We start from the raw sequence: 25,232 nt of genomic DNA on the forward strand, positions 1-25,232 counted from the left end.
TCTAAACATTTAGAGTAGTATTAAAAAGGTTTAAATACCTGCTATCAAGCAATCCATTTAATTGCAATTAAATGGATTGCTTGATAGCAGGTATTTAAACCTTTTTAATATTATTTGGCAATCCGGAGGCTACATCCACAATGAATTTAGAGTAGGCCTACTATTGTGGTTGCGGTACGGAGGCAGACTACTAGGTACTGTACTTAGTAACACCACTTGTTGAACTGTTGACGTAAGGTATGTACCTATGTCTAATTACATACTTTCACCAAACTGCATTAGATCTGAACAGTAATTATTTAATTTTCTTTGAAAGCAAATTTTCTTTTAGTGCTTGATAATCAACGCCTGATTTATGACTTGCCTAAGCTCACATAACCAAATACAGGAAACACAAATCTCAGTTGCTCGGCTTGGATGAGTTACTCCGAGTTGTTATAATTATAATTACACTCATCCAGGAAACTATAACCTTGGTAGGTGTTAGCCCGAGTGTCCTTGGTCGCTACCAATTTATGAGTCTTCCAAATTACTTTAACGCTGTGATTGTTTTTCAGATTTTGGTTGTTTTTTTAATGCCTATAATTTATAAGTAGTTACCCATTATACATTTAGTATATGTATTGAATCACTATGGAAGTTTGTTTTGACGTTTAACTTTTTATGTGAGCGTGGTTTTTATTTTAAGTTTTATTTTAGGTTTGGTTTGTTTTAAGTGGTTTTTAGTATTAAATACCCCTCGCCGCAGAAAACCTGCGACTAAGTGAATTTCCATTTGCCTGATTTGATTTTCACAAATCTATGGTTTAACAAGGGTAATAAAGTCTGTAAAATAATAATAGCTTAGTAAAAAACAAACAAATTTGCCAAATTTGAGAAAAATATATATCCATAAACAAGCAAACTACAATAGTTTACAATTTTCTCCCTAAAAATAACATGGGAATTTTAAATTTACAATTTTTTTTAGTTTTCCCTGTTAGCAATATTTAGGAAACCAAAAAATGTGTCAAATAACACTTTTAATAATATATTTACTCTTATACTTTTTCATTCACCTATCAGGTCTGATGATGATTGGAGTATCCAATCAAAATCTATCACCACTTACCATGGTTTTAGCGAATTTCCCATATAGGGAATAAGCTATTACCGTAGGTCTCATGGTAAGACCTGGACTCGGGACCGATTTACTTTTTCATTTTGATGTCCCCAGAGGCCAAAAACACCATCCGTTCAAATTCATATATATATATATATATTTATATATTTATATATATATATATATATATGTGTGTCCGTCAGCACGATAACTCGAACAAAAATTATCCGATTTTGATGAAATTTGGTATAAACGTGTAAACATACATTTATTTGAACGAGTTCGCGAACCAGCATGATCGGACCATGGGAACAGGGGTTTATGGGGGGCTTTATGGATTAAAAATGGGTTTTTCCCATTTTTGACCCTAAAAACATAAAATTTTGGAATTTTTTTCTCAACCATTTTGTAGGGCTTAAAAAAGTAAATAATTTAGTATATTGAAGCATTGTTGTATGCCTAATGGTTACGGAGAAAATTCAAAAAAGTGCAAATTTAAAATTCCCATGTTATTCTTATGGAGAAAATGAAAACTGTTGTGGTTTACTTGTTTATGGATATATATTGATAAAATTTGGCAAATTTATTTATTTCATCCTATACTATTGACTTATGGTCGAAAATGCTTTTTACCTTCCCTGTAGCAGCAAACCTAAGCACTCGTTAAATCTAAATGTTATTTAAATTGAGAATAAATATGTCTTATATATGGAAATATTTTAGTAAAAATGTAATCAGACAAGTTGAAATTCGCTTAGTCTGCAGGTTTGCTGTGGCGGGGGTATTTATGTATGTCTTAGGTGTAAATAATATACTATTACAAGTGTTACTTTACGTATTTTTGTGCTTTCAGGTAATTTAATAATACGCACGATGCTGATAAAGAAATTATTTAGAAATAATTGTATCGAAACACTTTATTATCTATATAATTAATACGCTACATGAAACTTTGTCGGTTGAACTCCTCCGCCATTTCTTAACCGATTTTATCCATTGACGTCTCATTGGAAAGAGCGGGTTGCGTAGATTTGCAAACTGGCCTTGCATTTTTGAAAAAGTCCCTTGGGCTCTGCCCCAGTGGATTTGAAAGTTCCCATGTTATCCTTATGAAGAACATAATTGTTTACATTTTAATCAGCTGTATAATTTAATTATTGTTATTTATTTTTCGATTCAAAGTCTTTTAAACTCATCGGAAATTATGATGACTTTTATTTGTCTTTAAATAACTACTTTACAGTACTTCTTTGCAATTGCTCGATTTCGAGCAACGTGTTTACTAGTACTAAATTATAAGCTCTACAAAATTGTCAAAGAAAAATTGGATTGTATGTTTTGAGGATCAAAAATGAGTAAAACCTATTTTTATCCCATAAAACCATCAATAAAACCCCATTCCCATAGCCTGATCATACTGGTTTGCGAACTCGTGTGAACAAATGGAGGTTTACATGTTTGTACGAAATTTCCACTCACACACACACACACATATATATACATGCTATATACATATTGCTGTATATATAGAGGCCTAGATATGAATTTGAACGGACTGTGTTTTGGTCACTAGGGATATAAAAATGAAAAGTAAATCAGTCTCGAATCTAGGTCTTACCATAACACCTACGGTAATAACTTACTCACTATATGGGAAATTCACTAACATGTCTTGAATCAAGAGTTTAGCTTGGTTCTCCGTTCTCTTAAAAAAATTCGAAACATTTTGGTAGTTATCATTGACAGTTACATGATTTTTAAGGAAAAAATCAATGGAAAAAATTATCAATTCAATTCAATTCAAATATCTTTATTTGTTTTTATGTACATTGTACAATAAATAGTGTCAAAATAGTTCAACAGGATAAAAAACAGCAAAACATGAGGAATGGTTATAAAAACAACAAATACATTTTACAAATCAAAGTAAGATAATTTCAACTATCATAGCGACTGAGGGAGGTAAAAAAATCTTCAAACGAATAAATCGCTTAATTTATTAAAAACTCTTTCAATATTTTTTTAAATTTGTTTGGATCTGTTTCTTTTTTAATATTTTTTGGAATAAATTTAAAAAATCTATTACGGTACCTGCATAAGATGGGTTCTTTTCAAACAATTTAGTCCTGTGTGGTTGTACATTTTTGTTCTTATTTCTTAAATTATAAGAATGGGATATTTTTTTTGGTTCCAAATATACTTCTTGTTTTTTTTGCAATTGTTATTGAATCATATATATATACTGCCCGTAAACAGTAAAGATTTTTAGGTCCTTAAAATGTTCTTTAGCTGACTCATCACGCTGCAGCTTAAGCATGATTCTAACCGCTCTTTTTTGCTCCTTTAAAATGCTATCTAGATTACATAATTTTGTTGAGCCGTAGAGTGCTATGCCAAACAAGATATATGTGAATGCACATGTGCAAAATATATATTTTTTACAGTTTTTAAATCACAGTAAAAAGTCATACTTGATAAAGCATGAATTCCGGAATTAATTTTAATTAAAATTTTGTGGACATGTTTATCCCAATTCAAGTGCTGATCTAGTGTTAAACCTAAAAAATTGATACTAATTTCTTCATCAATATTTTGTAAGTTATAGCTTATTGTTGTTGGCTCCTTCTGTCTATTTTGTTTTGTCTTAAAATTTATAAATTTAGTTTTTTGTAAATCCATCATCAAGTTATGGTTGCATAACTAAATAATAGTTATTTGCAAATAAAACTATTTAATAATCTTCCAATATATTTTAGAAATCAGGAAAGTATTCATGTGTATAGGTCAAAATTATCAGATTGGCTTACAAGTCGTGCTTTTTATTCAGTTGAGAAGTTTTTGCAGAATGTAGATTTTTCAACGCTTAAATGTGAGGCCAAGCAGTCTTGATGATTCTTTGTTCTTGTTATGGTCTTTTCCCTGTTAATTTCAAAGTTTTTATTATTACTGATGCTTTATCCTTTTAAGATTCTTTTAACTTTATTTTAACATTTTCTGTAGAATATTTAATATTTGATATAACATATGTAACAAAACATGTTGACCTTGTCTATTGTAATGTTTATATTACCAAACGACAATAAAGATTTATTATTATTATTATTATGGTTAGTAAGAACATTTCTGATACTTTCCAAGGTTAAGTAGAGCAATGCAAGCAAGAAAAGCCAGACAGTAAGTATTATATTTCTACATAGACAAAGTTACATCACAAAAGGTTTTAGCTCATTTTACATACATATATAATATTGACAAAAAATAGCTCAATAAAATAAATTACAAAACTTTAACATCGATAGTTTTTTTTTTTTTCCACTACAAAGGCTCATGTAGTATGTTTCTGACTGTGTACCAAAGACCAAGGGTGAGCCAGTAGGCTAACTGCCACACCAGATCCATGCTGAACCCGTTGAACACACCCAAAATACCCAAACTGTAAGCTACAAACTCTGCAGGGCCAGTAAGCTTGTAGCGTATAACTGATGAAATTACATTTCTTGAATATGAAACTTGGTAGGTTGTAGTTTGTTGGCCACTTGTATCTTCATGACCGAAATTTGGGTTTAATTCAATAGACACACAATCTGTAGGACAATCACACTTACATCTCTTGTCTTTGTACAAATGCCAGTGGAAAAACCCGCTTTTCTGTAAACAACTTCTAGACACATGGTTGCTACAAATGTTAAATGAGCCGTTGAAAATCGCAAGATGGTATGGTACACAACCACATTCTGATAGTGAACAGTTCATTTGGCATTCAAAAATACAGTTGTTGTAAGTATAAAAGGTGAAAAGAGACAACTTCTTCTCGCGTGAAAATACACAGTTTCGTTTCACAGTATCTACTTCAAACAGGTCTTTGCGAGCATTGATAATCGATGGATTTAGGGTTCTGGACAAAGTTGTACCTCTACTGATAAGGTCATGAGTCATAGTTGTAATTGATGGATAGTTAAAGTTGTAATGAATAATTACAATATACTTTTCAGTTTCCCTTTTAGATTTGCTTATGAGAGTAATGTGCGAATTTTCTTCATCTTCGTTAGTACTAACAGAGCTAAGCTCGTTTAAACCTGCATCATCAAATTCTATCTCCAAAAAATTATCAGTGTACAACAGATCAAGATTACAACCCTTTTCCAACGCATTTTCAGGATTACAGAGGGTGTTTTTTCCATGATGATTTTCAAGATCATCACTTACCTTCTTTGTTTTTATCTCCTGAGGACCGTGTCTTATAGCATTAAATGTTTGACATATTCTAATTCTATCTTGAATGTGTCCGCCTCGTGTCATTAAAATCCTTTGGCTACTTGAACTATTAATTGTATTTGTGCGATAATGACCATCAATAAAGTCCGGATTGTATATTTTAAACTGACTCAGGTGTTGTTTCCCCAGTTTCTCAATGTATTTTAGATACTCGCTCTCACTGAACGTCTGGTCAAGATCAACTGGGAGCGTCTTTATTGAGTGATCAAATATTGGATAATATAATCTTGTGAAACTATCCCTATAACTTTTATTCATCGGCAGTAGATCGTATTCTATCGGAGTGATATCAGTTGAAATTCTCAACAGATTCAGCTCGTCCTCACTGCACAGCCAAGCAACGCTATTTTCTATCGACACACATCTTTGTAATATTTCAAATCGATTGTAATCATCTTTCAACCCCAAGGGCTCGCAGATAGTGAGGGCTGGGAATGGTATGTCTTTGGGTCGGGTGTAGGTCAGACTCTGCACTATCAGAGCATTTTGCCAGTTTTGATATGCATCCTGGATGTAGAAGGCACTGATCAGAAGAGCTCCTAAATGGATCAACAAACTTACCATTACATGCATTTTGGGCACACTTTCAAAAATGGCTTTGTGTACACCGGGTAAACTGATGTTACGGATTTCTTCGATATAAGATTTGTGGTGTTGAGGGATTTTTGTCATCATATGTCTTGAGTGGTCCTGAGTAGCTTTGATTTCCTCCACTGCAGCAGTCACAATCCCCAATTTCTCTGACACTTCACTAACTTTTCTATCTATACTATTCATCCGATGGTTGATAGTGTCCTCAAATGGAATAAACTGATCTTGCCATTCAAGATGAGAATCTGATATCTTAGTGGGTGGAAGTTGGTATTTTTCTTCATTTGATACCTCAATTTGAACATTCATCTTTTACTTTCTTGTCTAAAAACTAATTTAAATTCAGGAAACCTTCTGTTAATCTGCAGTAATGCTTTTTATTTACCACTGAATGTTAAACATTACACAATACTGTCGAGTCACTTACCCTTGCATGTTATTAAGGGTGGCATTATAACCTCACATGTTACTAAATAATTCAACTCACTAATGAAATGGAAATTAATATGCCTACAATTAGGCTAAGTGAATTAATAATTCAAGTCTTTGCATCTGCCTTGTAAACTACAAATTGTTGCTAATAAATTGCTCAAAATATTGGGTAATGGTCACATTACTTCCCTATTGAACATATAGTTAGCAAAATTTATAAATTAAGATTGACTGTGATCCAGTTTTGTACATTAACAAGGCCCAGGTGCCCAAGTAAATATTTTTAGGGTTATGATGTATTTTTTACTTTGGGAACTACATATCAAACTATTTTTGAACACCAAACTAGTGGGTTTGTTTGCTCTTTGCATATGTAGTTTTTTAAATAATAATAAATCTTTATTTTTATCGGATATTATTTTCTCAAGTTATCGTGTTCACGGATAGACATAACTTATATACAAGGTTTGTTTAAGTAAGTGCCGGTTTCACGTATAAATTCTTAGTTTGCTTGTTCACCGCAACGAGGCTCATTATCATACTGGCATCATTTGCAAACAGAATGACACAAATTCTTGCTCTGTAACTGTCATGTACGCTTTTGCTGTGTGTTAAAAAAATTTTAAACAATCAAATTTCCCGCCACATCTGAGGTAAAGACAGTGATTTGTGTTTTTTTTTTATTTCAAGAAACATGTCCGATGCTGAAATTGATTCATTATAGTATAGTAGTGCTGTGTAAATTGTTCTGCATCCATAATGTATAAAATCGAAATTTGGAAAAGGTTCTGGATCCAAATAATGAGTAGAAATTTAGAAAAAACTTTGCTCGTCACCAACTATTGTGTCTTTGAATAAGAGTTAATAATTGCACAGATTTGAACACACTCCTTTATGAATAGAACATTTTAAAACTGTTAATTTAAACGGTAAACATTGAATTGCATTGTTTCATTAATTGATAGATGAGCAATAAGGAATTATAAGAAAAAACGTTGGCTAGCCTTAGACTTAGGCCTTAGTCAAAGTTATTTCTTATAATTCCTTATTGCTCATCTACTTTCAAAACAAGGATTTCCTATATTTCCTGGATACAATTTTAAGTTTATCCCCTTCCTAGTGTCTAAAGGCTCTCGGCTTTAAACATGAAATCGGTGTATATTTGAATTTATAAAAAATTACACTTTTTAATTTTAAGACCAACGTTGATTTAGTAGGCCTATCCTTTGCTTGTGAGATTTAAAAAATCTTACTTATTTATTCAGTAAATAATCAAATCGAACAATCACTTAAATACTACTATATTTCTTGATATAGACAAAACACTTCTAATTTTCGTTTAAAATGTATCCAACAGCTTGCAAATTGAAAACATTGAGAATATTTGCACAGTTTGACTAGAGCAAAAGCTAAGTTGTTAAAGATAGTTTTGTTTTGTTCAGTATCCTCCTTAAGCATAAACTATTATTAGTGTCTACATTCAGTCAGTGAGGTCATAATAGTGTTTACCTTTCTAGGTAAACGACCTTTGTTACTTTGTTTACATACCTGCAGCTAGTGACTGTATTTGTTATTATTGTGTCTGCCCAGTGTTGTTTTTATAGTTTGTCTTGGGTTTGAAATGATTTGAACCACATTGAACTTATAATTGATTGTTAAAAGTGCTTATAACATGACTCAATAGAGCAGTTGTGCTCTTCTACACAGACTTAGTTTTTTGTCCCAAGACTAGGTTCTAGCACGTAATCATTTTTCACATTACTTCAGGTTAGACCTAGGAGTTGTGGTGTTATCTCTTGTATAAGATCCATTTTTGATTTGGCGGGATTCGAACCCAGGACCTCAGGGAACAAAGTCCTGCACTCTACCATCAGACCATCTGAGTTGGTGGTTTGTCGGTAGCGCCATGCTCAAGGCAGCGATGATGTGGGTTCGAATCCTGTTAGCTGCCACTACTTTCAGTCCAGTTCACCCTTGTACTGTAACAGATTATCCCTTGTTTTGATGGTTAAATTCTGGTCCTATGTGGATAAGCAAATACAAGGTAAAAGAGGCCGCCAACCTCGCTCCAAAAATGCTTGCGCCTTTAAACATTACCACTATTATCACAAAGTATATTTTCAATTACAATAATCTACAACTCCTAAAAGTATTCCAGTGTTAAAATCAACTTTTGATTAATCCTGATATCATGAAATTACTAGGTGGTGTCCACAGACGCGTCCACAAAGTTTAGCGAAGTCATCAGACCATTGATCCTCACCCTTAAGCTTCAAAATTATTTTTACCTACAATTTCAAATAGACAAAAATTTGTGTGGAGATCAAATTTAGGATGATTAATAAAATAGTTAGAAATTATTTCCCAGTGAAGAGAAACAATTTGCCAAAAACACAGAGATGTTATTATATGGCTGCTGGTGATTACAGTCAACCCAAACAGTTTTGGCGTATACCATTTTGGTTACCGATAACTGCATAGCAGTTCAACTTTATGTGATAAGTGAATGATTTCACAAAAGATAGAGCATTCTCTTATATCCTCCAGAACTAAAAAAACCAACCAGCCAATTACATTTTAGATATTCAACCAGCCAATTAGATGGTTGATAATTATTAAATACCGTATTGAATTAAACAATTGAACATGAATTTAATACAATGTGAATTTTATTAATTTCAACAAATGTGACCATTTCAAACTAAAACTAAAAAATCTGTATAACATGATATTAAACGTTGATATTTGTCTAGTTTCTTTCTCCAGACTTGACTTACTTGACTTATTTCCTTGAGCTCCTAGGGGGAGCATAGGGCCTCGACGAACACTCTCCAACGGTCTCTATCTTTTCTTTCTATTTCTTTCTCCAGACCGAGGTTTTATTATTGCTCATTAGACGTTCTTTTGGTAATACTGGGTGGAAAAGCAGCCTATGTATCGTTCGGACGTGGCTCAATGCAACATTTAATTCTCTTGGTCCAATATCAACAACTGTTTGGTCAGTGTCATGCCTTGGGATTTGTGAATTGTGAGAGAATAGGCAGGTGTCAATGGAAATTGTTTCCGGGTTCACTTAATGCCACGTTCTACAAATTTAGTTACAACAGGGAAAATCAGTACCACATTATTGTATATCATCTATAATTACTCAATTCAATCAATACACATAAAGGCTGCATAATGTGATAAGAATTCTTCACATTCGTATACAATATTATGGACAGTGTCAAAAGCACCATTGACTAATCCTGCATCGGTCGATAAGTTGTGGCGTTACATGACTTTGCTTACACCCTTTGGCTAATCTGAGGATGTTTTTGAGAGATTTTCGACCATCATAAATCACGTTTGCGGCTATTGAAGGTTTGTTATGGCAATGACTTGCAGGGCAGTGTGATTGGTTCTGACTTATTCATAAGCTGACAAAGCTAAGATATTTGACATGGGAGAAACTTCCAAATTTTAGGTGTGACGTTTTAATATAGATGGACAAAATATTTATTTGTTAAGCTATTGCATTAATACCTCAGGCAAAACATTTACAGTCGTAAATCAGATGTTCAGTCGTTGTAATATAATTTAAGAAAGCTTTAATCGAAATATTTTAATCGAACTTCCAAATGAAAAAACATAAGAAGGAAACGTATATTTCATCTTTAAATTGCCCTTGTGATTTCATATTACTACCAGCTTACACAGTTTTTATTGAAATCGGTTTAAGTTTAACAAAAGTTGAACTTTGTTGACAGTAAATATAATGTTAAATGACAGTGCTAACAGCACCATTGACCATTGACATAAGTCGAGGTGTAACATGACTCTACATTTGAGGATGCTTTCAAGAGGTTGTCATTCATCAGAAATCACTGTTTCGGCTATTGAAAATTTGTTATGGCAGAAATGAGAGCCACAGGACTTTGCAGCTTAGCCAATTTGCCAATTGCCCAATTGGCCAATTTAGGTTGTCAGTAGCCACGTCAGCACTTCTTCTTGCAAAGATGATTATACAAGCAGCCTTGCAAAAATAAATCTGATGACTTTGTTCTTCACCGGATTGACGCATAATAGGTTTTAGTTGAAAAACTTGTTGAATGTGTTTGTATACAAACCGTCCACGTGTATACCACTGATTTGAAATATCAGATGACATGATTAAAGCTTGATCTTACCCCGGTACAAATACAATAATACCGCCAAATACTTCATCTTGGTTGTCAGGTTTCATTCGTCGTAAGCGTTTCTTTGCAAGTAGCTTCTGGCCACACATAGATATTTCATCGTAAGGCCGGGGCCACACGACGCGGATCATCCGCGCGGACGGACCACGCGGATGATCCGCGTGGTGCGACAACACATTGAATCAAATGAGGGTGGCCACACGGGGCGATCCTAAGCCGCCTGGGCGGATTGTCTGCGCCATGTCGCGGATTGTCCGCGCGATCATAAGCCGCGTTGGAGGGGATGACACACGTAGTCTTATGAGAGTGGCCACACGATACGGATTGTCCGCGCGGTTGGAGCTCATTTTCAAGCATTTGTAGTGTTTTTTTTTTTTTTAGTTTGTGCTTGTGCATTTCGGTTTATAGGTGTAAAATGTTCGATACAGACAAATCAATAGAACTTGTTAAAGATAATTTGTGTTTTCTCATGTTGTACATTTCTCATGAGTATAATCTTCCTTAGTTATATGCGGTCAAAGCAATTGAAGTAGCTCGTCAAACTATGCTATCTACATGCGATAGTAACAAAAAAAGACTCCGAACTATGGTTTCGCATGTGCTCGTAAAAGGTTTGGAACACATACTAATATACTATCTAATATACTAATATACTAATATATTTAAATTTATTTTAAATAAATTTTTGTTATGTTATGGTTTATCGGTTATGAAATGATGGACCCAATGATTTTGGTTTGCCTTAGGCTCTAGCTCACCACACGCTTCTAATGCACAAACTAACATACGTGTTTCTTCCACGACTACAACGAGAACGAGTGAATTAAACCATGTTAGAATCTCAGTACGTAGGCTGGGAAACCTCAACCGGAAGCGGTTCATCCGCTCCGTGTGGCCGGGACATCGTCGCGCGGCTTATGATCGTACGATCATAAGCCGCGCGGACGATCCGCCACGTGTGGCCCCGGCCTAAGCTATGACACAGACGTTATCGAACAAAATCTTAAGATTTAGATTATTCAATCTTAATGCTGAGTGAAATGTTTGGCCATTAACATTAGAAGCAGCACAACCAGTTAGTGCTAATACGAGAACACTGCCGTCACTGTAGGTTGATTACGTTGTATTTACAATATTATTTATAACTACTGATTTTTGTCTACAGCCATAACAATGTTTAATTTGCAAGATAAAACAAATGGAACACTTATAGACACGTAATAACATGTTCCGTAGGTCTTCAGAGTAGTTATTTAATCATGTTCAAACTTCAAACTGAGACTAAGGATTAATCACACACTTAAATAATACATAGGCTAACAAAATTATTAACAGCAATAATTTTAGAATAGAAAGGATGTTGATCATAAACAAGACATGTAAATGACACACTAGCTTTAAAGCAAACTTATTTGTATTATTAGTTAAATTAAACTGTCAAAAAACTTCCAAACCATATGTTAATGTTATTGGTGGTTCGAGCTAGTGGCGTCATTTGTTTATGTTTATGAGCCATTCCATTTATTTTATTATATCTGTAATAACAGTTACAACAACTAGCCTACTTACAATTGCCAATTTTTAATTTTTTACTGCTATATTCTGTATGATGGAGCCTATCTCCTGAATCTTCGTCTACCTGGGGACAGGCCAATGGTTTAAGGCCAGGGTTAGTCCCAGGTAGACGAAGGGTCAAGAGACAGGTTCCATCATACAGACCGTAGTTATACAACAGACGTTTGTGTAATACTCATCATAAGAATCCTACTTCTTACTTTTAGCGAATTTCCCTATAGGGAAGTAGCTATTACCGTAGGTCTCATGGTAAGAACTGGGTGCGGGACCGATTTACTTTTTCATTTTGATGTCCCCAGAGGCCAAAAACACTAATCGTTCAAATTCATATATATATATATATATATATATACTAGCTGTGTACCCGTTCTACGCACGGGGATCTTATAATATTCAGTTGAAACCTTCTTATATAAAGAACAGCAGTTGGTTTGCATATTTTAAGATATGCTGGCCAAACTATTATACATAGCTTCATTTTATGTTGTTTTTTGTTGTTCCGGATCGGTATGACAATCAATAAAAGGTTAAATTACCTCTGTGTCTGCCGGTCGATCCTATAACGGTAGGCTTACTTTTATTTTTACTATCTGATCTCGTTTGCATGGCTCAATCACGTCCTGGTTGAAGTTCGTTCGCTACGCTCACTCACCTGTATGTTGGAGCTCGTTCGCTGCGCTCACTTTCCTTCAGGTTAGCTCGTTCGCTACGCTCACTTGCCTTCAGGTTAGCTCGTTCGCTACGCTCACTCGCCTCCAGGTTGCAAATTAGCTGTTGTCATAAATGTAAAAGAAATAATAGTGCTAGTGCTGCACCCTGTTGGTAATCCTTGTAACTTTAATGCTATTGAACATCACAGAACAGAACCAACTTGTTTAATTGAAACAGCTGTTAAGATTCAATAATTTCATTTCTCATAAGGTTAACATGGGCTTCCAGAAATTCCACGTCAAAAATCGACAAAAACTTGATTTTCAAGGGTTTACTGTTAAATATCTAACTGTCTCATATTCGATGAAATACGTCTAAAACCATCTCATATATGTATAGTATTTGGAAAATAAGTTTCAGGCGGGACAGTGCTATAGTTATTGAGGAGTAGTTGTAATAAAGTGCGTATTTTAGCGTTACCAAGAGAATGACAGATAGACAGACAGACAGACAGACAGACAGACAGACAGAAATTGAGATAAGGTTTGATTCGGTTTCTCTGACCTATGAAATGTAAAAATAACCAAAAAGTTCATTATTCTAAGCAATGTACAGACAAAACTCTAATTTTATTTATATAGATATATTATATTTATATATGTGTCCGTTAGCGCGATAACTCGAGCAAAAATGATCCGATTTCGATGAAATTTGGTATTAACGTGTAAACCTATGTCTATTCGAACGAGTTCGCGAACCAGCATGATCGGACTATGGGAACGGGGGTTTATGGGGGGTTTTATGGGGTAAAAATGGGGTTTTCCCATTTTTGACCCTAAAAATAAAAAATTTTGCAATTTATTTTTAGACCGTTTTGTAGAGCTTAAAAAAAGAAATAATTTAGTATATTGAAGCGCTGTTGTATGCCTAACGGTCACGGAGAAAATTAAAAAATAGTGTAATTTAAAATTCCCATGTTATTCTTATGGAGAAAATGAAAATTGTTGTAGTTTACTTGTTTATGGATATATATTGATAACATTTGGCAAATTTATTTATTTCATCCTATACTATTGACGTATAGTCAAAAAACACTTTTTACCTTCCCCGTAGCAGCAAACCCAAGCACTCGTTAAATCTAATGTATTTAAATAGGGAATAAAAATATGTCTTATTTATGGAAATATTTGAGCAAAAATGTAATAAGACGAGTTGAAATTCGCTTAGTCTGCAGGTTTGCTGCGGCGGGGGTATTAGTTTAATTAATATCATTGACTGACTATAAACCATAATATAATACATGTTGGATTTTTAAGGTTAGGGAATAAGTCATGAAAATATGTTTTACAAGAATTTTCATTTATAATAAATTTTATAAATATTTTAACAAACTTTATACAAAAAATTAAGGTCTCTTAAATCCTAGTTAATGTAAATTACATTTCTTCTTTGTACTGTTCTTCATTATTTCTTTTCAAAACAGTTGAACCCTTGCTCTATCACAATCACCTGGATTTCTTCAGTCAATAGCAAGAGCTTTGAAAGATCCCTGCATCTCTTCAAACTCCTTCTTTTTCTCGGTTGGAGCTACTTTTATGTCAGCTTTTAGCTGTCCTTCTTTCAAAAACCAGTCTTTATTATCTCTCAAACACTTCATCCAGGACTCTGTAAAGAAAAGTTATAATTAGTAGAAATTAGAAATGTGACTAAGTTTCTGATGAAATATTGACGCTGTAAGGGCTATGTTAGTTAAGCCACAATGTTGTTGCGCAGATGTCACGGGATTCAGGGTGCTAAATTTACAGGACGCTCTGAAGGCAGCAGGCTACACGTATGATGATGCGACTCGTAAAACCTACATTATGGATGAACGATTGCACCAATGAACCGATATCGTAGCGTCGTTAAATGGGAAGAGGCATTGGCACTCCTATAACATGGAATCCTCCAAAGAAATTAGAACTCCTTTGGAAAAGATGTGTTTCATCGTAAGTTCTGTAATTACGTCTTTATTTTTTTATCGTACTGTAGACTATTTATTTTACTGTGAAATATGATTGTCTTAGGTAAAGATATTACTCAAGTAAAACAAACATATTTCGAAATTAATCAAAACATCAAAATGATAAACCATTAGGGTTTCTCTTTGATCACTTGCTATGAACGAATCAAATTCGAGGTAGGGCATCAAAACTTAGTATTGTTTTCAAAATATTTAAATCGAACTTAAACTCAGTAAAAAGGGAATCATTACTCAGTAACAACTAAATCTCAGCCAAGAGAAAACTTTATATCAAAGCTTATAAATCTAGCATGAGCTTCTAGTGTTAAAATTATTTAGAGTTTATTGTGGTTGTGGGTGAGCTGGGCAGGAGAGGCTTGCGTATAATATATCGTTGAGAGCTCGGTTGAAAGTTATCGGAATGTAAGGGTTCTGAGTTACACCTCTGATACATCTTACTTATCTTTAATCGTATAAGTGTCCACTGATATATAGATTAATTTAGCGAATTTCCCTATGGGGAAGTAGCTATAGCTACGGAAGTAGCTAAGTAGGTGGCACGGTACCAATTTTTTTTTTCATTTTGATGCCCAAGAGGTCAAAAATACTATTCTTTGAAATTTTTATTTGAGTATACACGTGTGTCCAATAACACAATAACTTGAGTAGTTTTGGTCCGATTATCAGGCAAAATTTTGGCCTGAACAAGTAGGGCTAAATACACTTGAATGAAGTTACGAACCGTCAAGATCGGGTCATAGGAACACAATTTTATGGGGTTTTAATATCTTTCAACAAATGTTTTTTTTCTAACTTTTCAACCCCTTAAACATAAAAATTCCCAATTTTCATTAAAGCCATTTTGTTGAGCTTAAAATACAATTATTTTGTCTATTGTAGTGTTTTTGTACAGGCCAAATCTTCATGGAGAAAATTCATAAATGGAAATTCGCTTAGTCTGTAGGTTTTCTGCGGCAGAGGTATTTTTAATAGGGGTCTTCATTTGATGACATTTTCTCTTTCACTAAGGCTACAGCAAGACTATGTCTGAACCATCTTGCTTGTTAATTATATCTGACATAACGAGAGTTTGTAAAAGACTTTAGTTTAGAATTAACTTTTGCCACACACCATTCAGTAGGTCACTGTTGTCCTCTTCTCCTCCGTAGTCTTTGGGCAAGAGAGCTATGGGGAAATACATCTCCAGCACTTCTGGTCCCTTAGTGTGTACATGGATCTAGAACACAATTGACCTTGTCACCCTTTTTAGTGAATTTTTCATATAGAGCATAACATTCTCCGTCAACTTAATTACACACCAACTAATTTAATCCAATCACCAATTAGTTTAGAGTAAGCAGTCTACTTTTGGTTATTTAAACATTCAATTGTTCAAAATAAAAGCTCAGTCTGTAGAGAATCTCTTAATATTTTGAAGTTTTACTATGCATTTTGATACACTCTGTATTTTGAAGTCGAAGCAGAGGGCAGTCCGATTTGGAACACGCAGTGATTCAAAGTGTCTCGGGAAAACACTCTATAATTGGAAGGGAGGGATTCCTTCCTGTCATAACAGAAAACAATACATCCTGTTAGCCCAGTAGTTTGTCAATGTCATTGACGACACAAAAATAAATAGTGAAATGCAAACAAAATTTGAAGAAAAGTAACAAAAAAAAAAGCTATTTGTTGTATCTTAAATAAGCTGTAATCGTAACGTTCTGAACCTTCCGCAATACAGTAGGCTATTAAATATTAACTTTTTGTAATTCAAATGGTTTATTTTCCTCTTAATAAATTGATACTCTTCATAACTCAAATTTATCTGCTTGGCCCACTAATTTTGAATTATCAAGAGTCTAATTAACATAGGTCTCATGGTAAGACCTAGACCCTGTATCGCTTTCCTTTTCCGCTTTGATATACCCAAAGGCTAAAAACACCATCCTTTCAAATTCATTTATATTTTGTCTAGTTTATTCAATAACTCAATTAAAATATTATGCAATTTTTATGGAATTAGGTACAAACATGTAAACTACGTTTATTCCAACGATTTCGGGAACCAGCATGATTGTACCAAGGAATGCAGTTTTATGGGAGTATTTTTTTTCATTTTACACCTTCTAAACATAAAATGTTGCAATTTATTTCTAAATCATTTTGTAGAGCCTATAAACATTTAGGCTAATTTAGTATGTTAAAGCGCTGTTATATACCTAATGGTTCCAGAAAAAATTAATAAACTTTAAATTAAAAATTCTTATTTAAAATAAATCAACCGTGGTAGTGTGCTTATTTATGAACATATTTTGATCAAATTTGGAAAATTAATTAATTTCATACTACTTACTTTCCCTTATAATGTACCGGTAGCTAAAAAATATGTACTTGTTAAACTAATCCTATACTTTAATACAAACTGTTTGTTGGTCTGTAACATTTATCTCGATATCCAGCGGAAGGATTTTGACTAAATTTTGGAATTAAAGGTCTAAAAACTTGATTAGCTCAAGCCACTACCTCAGAAAAACTTGTATTTGGCTACACAACTTGATTGAAAATTGAAAACAATTACCATTGGCCTTATGGGTTGCCAAGTAGCAACGTTAGGTAAAAAGTAAACAAAAGACGTGTAACATGTGTTTATATCAAGCCATCCACAGTATCGTAGCCTCCTTCACAAGGCTGCAGCAAGACAAAAGTGGCAAAACAGCTGTCCCGTCAAACCAAAACAGCTGGTGCACTAATTTATAATGGACAGTATAGGAAATGTTTATGTTTACACTTTTGTTATTTCTGTTATTACGATGGCAATAGACATGTTGTTGTAGAGAAGGTTATGACAGTACCCTATACTAGTAAATAACATAATAAAGTAAAAAGGGAAACACATCTGATAACAATAATTGTCTAGAATCAGCCTAATATAGTGTGGAACAAATATCTTACCCTCTGGAACAGCTTAATATAGTGTGAAAAAAATATCTTACCCCTCTGGAACAGCTTAATATAGTGTGAAACAAATATCTTACCCTCTGGAACAGCTTAATATAGCGTGAAACAAATATCTTACCCTCTGGAACAGCTTAATATAGTGTGAAACAAATATCTTACCCTCTGGAACAGCTTAATATAGTGTGAAACAAATATCTTACCCTCTGGAACAGCTTAATATAGTGTGAAACAAATATCTTACCCTCTGGAACAGCTTAATATAGTGTGAAACAAATATCTTACCCTCTGGAACAGCTTAATATAGTGTGAAACAAATATCTTACCCTCTCGAACAGCTTAATATAGTGTGAAACAAATATCTTACCCTCTCGAACAGCTTAATATAGTGTGAAACAAATGTCTTACCCTCTGGAACAGCATAATATAGTGTGAAACAAATATCCTACCCTCTGGAACAGCTTAATATAGTGTGAAACAAATGTCTTACCCTCTGGAACAACATAATATAGTGTGAAACAAATATCCTACCCTCTGGAACAGCATAATATAGTGTGAAACAAATATCCTACCCTCTGGAACAGCTTAATATAGTGTGGAACAAATATCTTACCCTCTGGAACAGCTTAATATAGTGTGAAACAAATATCTTACCCTCTGGAACAACTTGCTCTTCATGAATGGTCTCAGGAAGCTCAGTATTATCTCTAGGTATGAAGGAGCGTTTATAAAAATAATTCCCCTGATGATGACTGGCAGGACATTCTGCAATATAGATTTTAAACTGTAAAATTTTATTGGTAACGTCCTGGTTTAGGTTTTACAACATGTCTAGTTTGTTTTAGTCAGACTCGACCACCTTGAATAGTTGAATGACTATGTGAGATGTAAGGCCTTGATAGCAGGAAACTCGGAGTTTGAAATGTGAGGAGAATTTGATTTCGGATTTGTTTCTAAAATAAACATTTTGGGATGTATTCAATTAGAATAGAAAGAACCAAATTTCCAATAAATATGTGTAGTTTTTAGCAGTAAAACCACCGGTTTTTTCCCTATATTTATTTTTAAGATGGATTTCTTTAACCTTGACTTTGCTTTGTGTGAGGATGAGTTGGTTACAGACCTTGACTTCCACTCAGGAAAATTACTTGACACAATATTTCGGGCAGTGAAAGAAAACAATTTCTAATGGGCACTAAATTAAGCTTTTAAGGGAGCCAGCTGGTTTAGTGGTAGAGCTCAAGCTTTTGAGCCCGAGGATCCGTGTTCAAATCCCACCAATGACCAGTGGATATGTGATTATGCCGTGACCTTCTAGGACTAGCCTGAAGTAATGTGTAAAACCGTTCCAGGCTAGAACTAGCGTCCTAGTATGTGAATGTGGGACATAAAAGGGGGAAAATGGGCTTTAATACAGAACAAAAATACTATTCAAAATTAAATGTAAGCAAAGAAAACATCTGAACAAAAAATATTTGCCTGCATCCTCGTGATATTTTTGGGTTGAAATGTTTGTAATTCTGAATCACAGTATGTTTCCCAATTACATAGGTATGGGGTAAAATCGAAGGTCTCTGTTTAAGTTTTTAGGCTCCTTTTTACTTTCTCTTCCTATAGAGAAAGTATTGTTTTAGTCAAAATTATTAAGTTTGAGCTTTGGGTGGATATCTTCGTTTTGGGTTCCTCTGTGGCCTGATCCAAAAAAAACTCTTATTTTGAAGTAATCTTTGTGTGTGTGGATGTGTACAGAGCTATAGACCTGTCATGTAATTTTGTTGAAATTCGCTATATGGGTACTAAATAAAAAAAAATTAGTAAATTTAGTATGTTATAGTCCTTTTACTTTTAAACAAAACCATACAACCCCTAATGCTGTAAATATTACGGTTCAAAAGCTATTGAAACCTTTGTGATTTTCCCCATAAAATATCATAGTTACTCCCACTGTCAGTAATAGTTGTTGACAAGCTAACTGGAGAAAGCATGTGTCAGGTTACTGATACCATTTATTTAGGTACGGTACCATTTATTTGCTAATACCATTTATTATTTTCAGAAGCTTAAAGTGTGTTTTTGGCGTTACATACCTGGGCACAGTGTACCAAATTGTAACACATACGGGGAGTCACTTTCATCACATGGCTCATCGACATGAATCTTCCGTCAAACACAAAATAAGCTCCGTTCACAAACGCTTCCTTGTTGATCTTAATGTCTTCGGCCATCAGCGTTCTCTTGGAATAAGCGTTTGTGTCAAACTTCTTTGCCTCTGTGGTTCTGAAGCCGACCATGTTCACTCTACAGCCGTCCGGAGTCAGTTTGGGAAGTGTGTATATGTGTCTGGAATTATATAAGTATAAGTGAGTCGGAAATATGAATACTATAACATTGGGGAGTCTAAAATAAAACCAGTGGGGAGCGAGTTGGTCAAGAGGTAGAGTGTGACGCTTTAAATCCGAAGGTTCTAGGTTCAAATCTTACCAATCACCGATAATGACGAGACCCCCTCTAGAACTAGCCTGAAGTAATGTGTAAACAGTTCCGAACTAGAAACAAGCATCCTAAGATGTGAATCAACCAATCAATTATTTAAGATGGGGACACCACTAGGTGCGTATTTTAATCCAAATATGAGTAAAGGATGAGTGGTACGATCTTGTAGTCTTGTTAGTGACTAAGGCCAAAATACATTTTTAATTGTTTGTGTACAACCTAACTTGACCCATATTATTTGCCTACATGTCTACATATGATTGCCTCGTGATTACCTATGATCACCTACATGATTTCTCCGTCAATTGTAATTTTCTGACTGGTCGGATCTCTATCAAAGAATATCTCAGGAAGCTCAGCTCTTGCGACGTAGTAGTTCTCTATTTTGGTTTTGGCTCTATCCATTTTATTCTTGCAGGCTATCAAGTACGCTTTTAACATTGTGTCGCCTGGAAAAAGAAAATAAGCCAAATTACGCTTTTTAAATTATTAGGAATCACCTTAAGTTGTAATATTATTAACCCCTCGGTTGATTTATGGGTTATAACATACCACGTACCCAAAAACCAGGAACCTTTAAACCCATTGTAGATTCATAAGCAACTTTTAAAGTGGAAATATCTATGATAGAGAAGACCATATTATAGTAGGTTAGACATTTGAGCAGTTGTTGGGTAAAAGTAATAAATACTTACAGCTTAAAATATTGATATCATTTTTTTAAGGCCAACTTGAAAAAAATTTACTAACAGTTTACCAAAAGAAAACACCAACCAAAAATATTGAAAAAGAGACAATGCTGTTGTTAATAGAGTACTGTACTTAAAAATCACATAAAATAATTTTACTTTTGTGCTGTTTTCATTCTGTATTGAGGTTTAGTACAAACATTTGAGTGTTTTATCTTTCATTTCATATAAAGTGTTCGGTTTCATTAAGAAATATATTTGAGCTAATTTCCCTAAAAGAAAATTTAGCTACTAAGTTGACATGTTTGGTACCAATGTACTTTTAGGTTTCAATGGCCCTAGAAACCATAAACACTATTCATTGAAATAATTTTTTTGTGTGTTAATAGCTCTTATAAAACCTCTCTATTTGAACTTAACAAGTAAACCCATACCTGTTTTGACATATGTTATTACATAAATTCGTAATGTAGCCCAAACTTACTGATAAAGAGAATTTTTCCAACTTTCAGAAGACCAAAGTTAAAAAACCAGTTTAGATGAAATTTTTAAATTCAATTTTTTCCCTTTCATTTCTCTGATACTCTCCTCCTCTGTGACTTTAGCCAGTCAGTGTTTGTGTGTTGTTGTGATTGATACCAGCTTCGGTGTTGATCTAACACTGCTTCAGGCCGTATCTAATAGCACCATCTTCCTGTTCTATTTCCTGTTTACACTCATCACTCAATGTTTCATTAACCAGTTGTTAGCAGCTTTGCCGTGACTGCGGGCGAATTAATTTTTGCAATCTCACGTTACATTCTCGAGATCATCTCAGATTCATTATCTTAGATTTAATCTCCACACAAGAACTAAGAAGGGAAGACTTAATCGTGTTAACAGCAAATTGCTTATCGTAAAATTAATTTTTAATTGGTTTTTGTTTGAATACTAGCTTTCTTTTTCCTTATTGGATCCATGGTCACATATGTAGTTCATGGTCGTTTGGGGAACATGGCAAAATCGACAAAACGCTCTTCATTGATGTTTCGGCCTTGATGTAGAGTGTCATAAAGCGACTTGACTTCCGCATAGTTGATTTTATAAGTCTAGATACATTTACAACTGTGCGGTAGTCAAATCATCCTGATACTTTAAATCGAGGCCAAATTGTTGGTGAATGGTGTTCATCAATTTTGATACAGTACAGTCGTCTCACAAATCCACAACATACTTTTGATCCTTCCTTAACTGAAAAATAATTTGACAATGAATTGTTGAAGGGTTGTTGAATTTGAATTATTGAATTGTTGAGAGGTTCTGTGTTCTCTTGCCAAGATTAAAATTTGTTTGAATAAACAATATCAGCAATCTACACATACTTTCTCCTATTAGCTTGTCAACAACTCTTATAACCTGTAAGTGGGAGTAACTATGATATTTATGGGTAAAATCACATAAGTTTTAAAGTTGCCATAACTTTTGAACTTTTGCCATTTTGTGTATGGAGCGAAAAGAACCCTAATGTTCCAATTTTAATTTTAATCCAATTTCCAATATTTTATGGGCTTTTATAAGAAAATACGGTAGCCATTAAAAATCTAAATTTTTAAAATATGAAAAAAGCCTAGAATTTCCATGGGTTGATTTTCACATACCAAATTTCATCAAATTCAGACCATAGATGTGGTTCCTAGCTCTGTACATATGGTTTAAACTCCTTTGGTTTTAGTTACGGAGTTTTAAAGCGTTGAGGATTGTACCACTTTGTGTATGGAGCGAAAAGAACCCTAACGTACCAATTTTCATTTAAATCGTTTTAGCTGTTTTTGTGAAAATCCAATAAATTTCCAATATTTTATGGGTTTTTATGAGATAATACGGTAACCATTAAAAATCTAAATTAAAAAAATGTTGAAAAAAGCTTAGAGATACCATGGGTTGGTTCTCACATACCAAATTTGTTTAAATTCAAACCACAGAATGATGTGGTTCCTAGTATATATGGTTTACTCCTTTAGTTTTAGTTACTGATAAAGTTTTGACATAAAGATACCATAACAGCTGTAGTGTAGCTCATGATAAGTTGTCCTATCAATCAGTTTGGCCAGGTGAAAAAATTTGTGTTGACATAAATCAGTAATTTACATTAGCCAGACAGGGGTTCAATTCAACCATGACCATTTTGATTCTAAAAACGGCGACAACTTTAACTTGGGGATGGAATGTCTAGTTGTATCAATAGTCAAAGCATAGACAAAAAGAATTAAATATACAACAGCAATGCTGCGTTTAGCATATGTTCTGGCGTCCACAGTGCCGTGTAGTTACGGCGCACACTGCAGAGTCTGCTGGTAGCATACGACGAGGAACCGATGACGGCAGCGAATCGAACATCTAGCGGCCCATCGTGCAACCTTCCTTTGACAGTGTATATTTATTCTATTTGTCTTATGGTCAAAGTTAACACTCACTTGCGCACTGAGGTAGATGTGTCTGAGACTTCAGCCATTCTCTGAGTGAAAGAACGTCTTTCTCCAGCTGTTCGAGACTCGTGTTGAAGTTCTTACACACAGACTGCTTAAACTCTTCTGTAGGCTCGGACAGGTTTATACTCTGGAAACTAAAAACACAGAATTTACCTAGCCTATAGGGAGATGTATATAAATTGTTGTTATCTAGTGAAATTAATTGGTCCAAAAATGTTTTACAAAAAGCATTCTCAATAAAATAAATGTTAACATTTAAGCAAAATAATTGTTGTATCTAAATGTATAGGGCCAAAGATAATGCTTATTTTTGGCAAAGTCTTCTTAATGAATCAAATTCCCTTTTAATGTGCAAATAGTTACCCTGTGTACGTTAATTGACTAAACATATTAGACTTTGTTTTTGACGATTTTATGATTTTTTCTATTTAATGGCAGACCTTTTGCTCATTGTTTATCATACTTTGTAAGAATCAGTGCTCGATTTAAGGTGGAACAGTGTTCCGGTACCTCTTTTTCGGAAAGATAAAAATATTGGCAGAAATTGGTACCAATCACATTAAATAGGTTACAGTTCCGGCACCTCACTTTTTTACAAATTGAGCACTGGTAAGAATCAAAGTTTTTCAGGAAATTTTACATATTATCATCATTATAATTAACTTTAACATTTGCCTCTATTTTTTAGTCAGTGAATCGTGTTTTGTACTATTGTTTTGCAGATACCGGTACATTGAATTATTCCGGGGTTTACACAAAGCAAGTCGATGGGCAGGTTATTGCCTCAGGTAACTTGAATTAGGCCTCTAGCGGTTCAGTTATAATATTTGTGTTATCTTTATTATGGAAACAAGGGAAAAAAGAACAAGTTCAGTGTACTAGTTTAAGGTTTATGTGACTGAAAAGGTTAACTGACATTATTTGTAAATAAACATTGTGATAATGACATAAAGAATAGCAAGAAATTCTCCTTAAAAAAAAAAAAATCATTTTACAAATAATACTAAGTAAATAATTCTTTGAAACGCCCAAATTAATGTCAATACAACTTAAACAAACACACTACTTACACATGAAAGCATACCTAACAGACAAACTAAACTTGAAATATATTTTTTTATATTAGAAGAGTTAAAATTAGATTTACTAACTTCAGAGACATAATGAGTCCACATTATAATGACTGTAAAAACTATAACATAGATGTAGGCATGTCGCATCAAAGATACAGTAGAAGAAGTAAGATGTTACTTTTAGCTTCAGATTTAGGTTATTTCAATCTAGTTACTTGTATGTACTTACTTGAGAGACATGGTTATTCCACACAACGTTTCCACACTTTACTGGTGTAAGCTGAAATATTAAACTGTTAATTATCATTGACAGTAAGCACAGTGACAGTATGGAACAAGTTAGGTTATGTTGTGTTGTGGAGTGCATGCAGATGTAGAGCTCTCAAATGTTGTCAAGGTCATTGCTGTTAAGCCTTGCTGATTACAGCCCAATCCAGTTATTGCCCCCCCCCCCGCCCCCGCCCCACCACAATATCACTAGTCTCTCTTGACCCATATTTTTATTATTTACATATTTTTTGCTTGGACAGATCATTTAAGATACTAAACTTTTTTAGTATAGTCAATGCACAAATGGACTCTAGATCTTCTGACATGGATTTTATTGCTTACACTAAGTATTAATGCAAAGTCAAATTTGGTATTTTACTAAGTTTCCTTATTTTTGTTGTGTTTTTCCTTATAACATCCTTGAATGTCTTGGTCAAACTTTGGATTCAATTTAAATAACATTTTTTATACACTATTG

At 34.0% G+C, this 25,232-nt stretch overlaps 2 protein-coding genes across 2 annotated transcripts in view; one reads left to right on the top strand and one right to left on the bottom strand.

Moving 5' to 3' along the window:
- The window catches only part of LOC128996772 (zinc-regulated GTPase metalloprotein activator 1-like), a 97,153-nt gene that overhangs the window by 17,698 nt on the left and 54,223 nt on the right, over window positions 1-25,232 (top strand). The window lies entirely within an intron of this gene.
- LOC128996774 (alpha-tocopherol transfer protein-like) lies at window positions 14,223-24,851 on the bottom strand. The gene is made up of 7 exons (XM_054422237.1): window positions 24,714-24,851; window positions 23,397-23,545; window positions 20,544-20,703; window positions 19,849-20,101; window positions 18,416-18,526; window positions 15,938-16,043; window positions 14,223-14,469 (listed from the first exon to the last, which is right to left on the bottom strand). The coding sequence occupies exons 1-7, from the start codon at window positions 24,722-24,724 to the stop codon at window positions 14,324-14,326; spliced, it is 936 nt and encodes a 311-aa protein (XP_054278212.1). The 5' UTR covers window positions 24,725-24,851; the 3' UTR covers window positions 14,223-14,323.

This window comes from Macrosteles quadrilineatus, unplaced genomic scaffold (assembly GCF_028750875.1).
Source record: "Macrosteles quadrilineatus isolate MER2022 unplaced genomic scaffold, UCM_ALF_1.0 Scaffold_6__1_contigs__length_79288215, whole genome shotgun sequence".
Classification (NCBI taxonomy): domain Eukaryota; kingdom Metazoa; phylum Arthropoda; class Insecta; order Hemiptera; family Cicadellidae; genus Macrosteles; species Macrosteles quadrilineatus.

Excerpts from the sequence above, each read along its gene's own strand:
- LOC128996774 (XM_054422237.1), bottom strand. Across the intron at positions 20,704-23,396 it reads ACATCTACCTCAGTGCGCAA|GCGACACAATGTTAAAAGCG; the intron begins GTGAGTGTTAAC and ends TTCTTTTTCCAG. Across the intron at positions 16,044-18,415 it reads AGAGCAAGTTGTTCCAGAGG|ATCCATGTACACACTAAGGG; the intron begins GTAAGATATTTG and ends ATTGTGTTCTAG.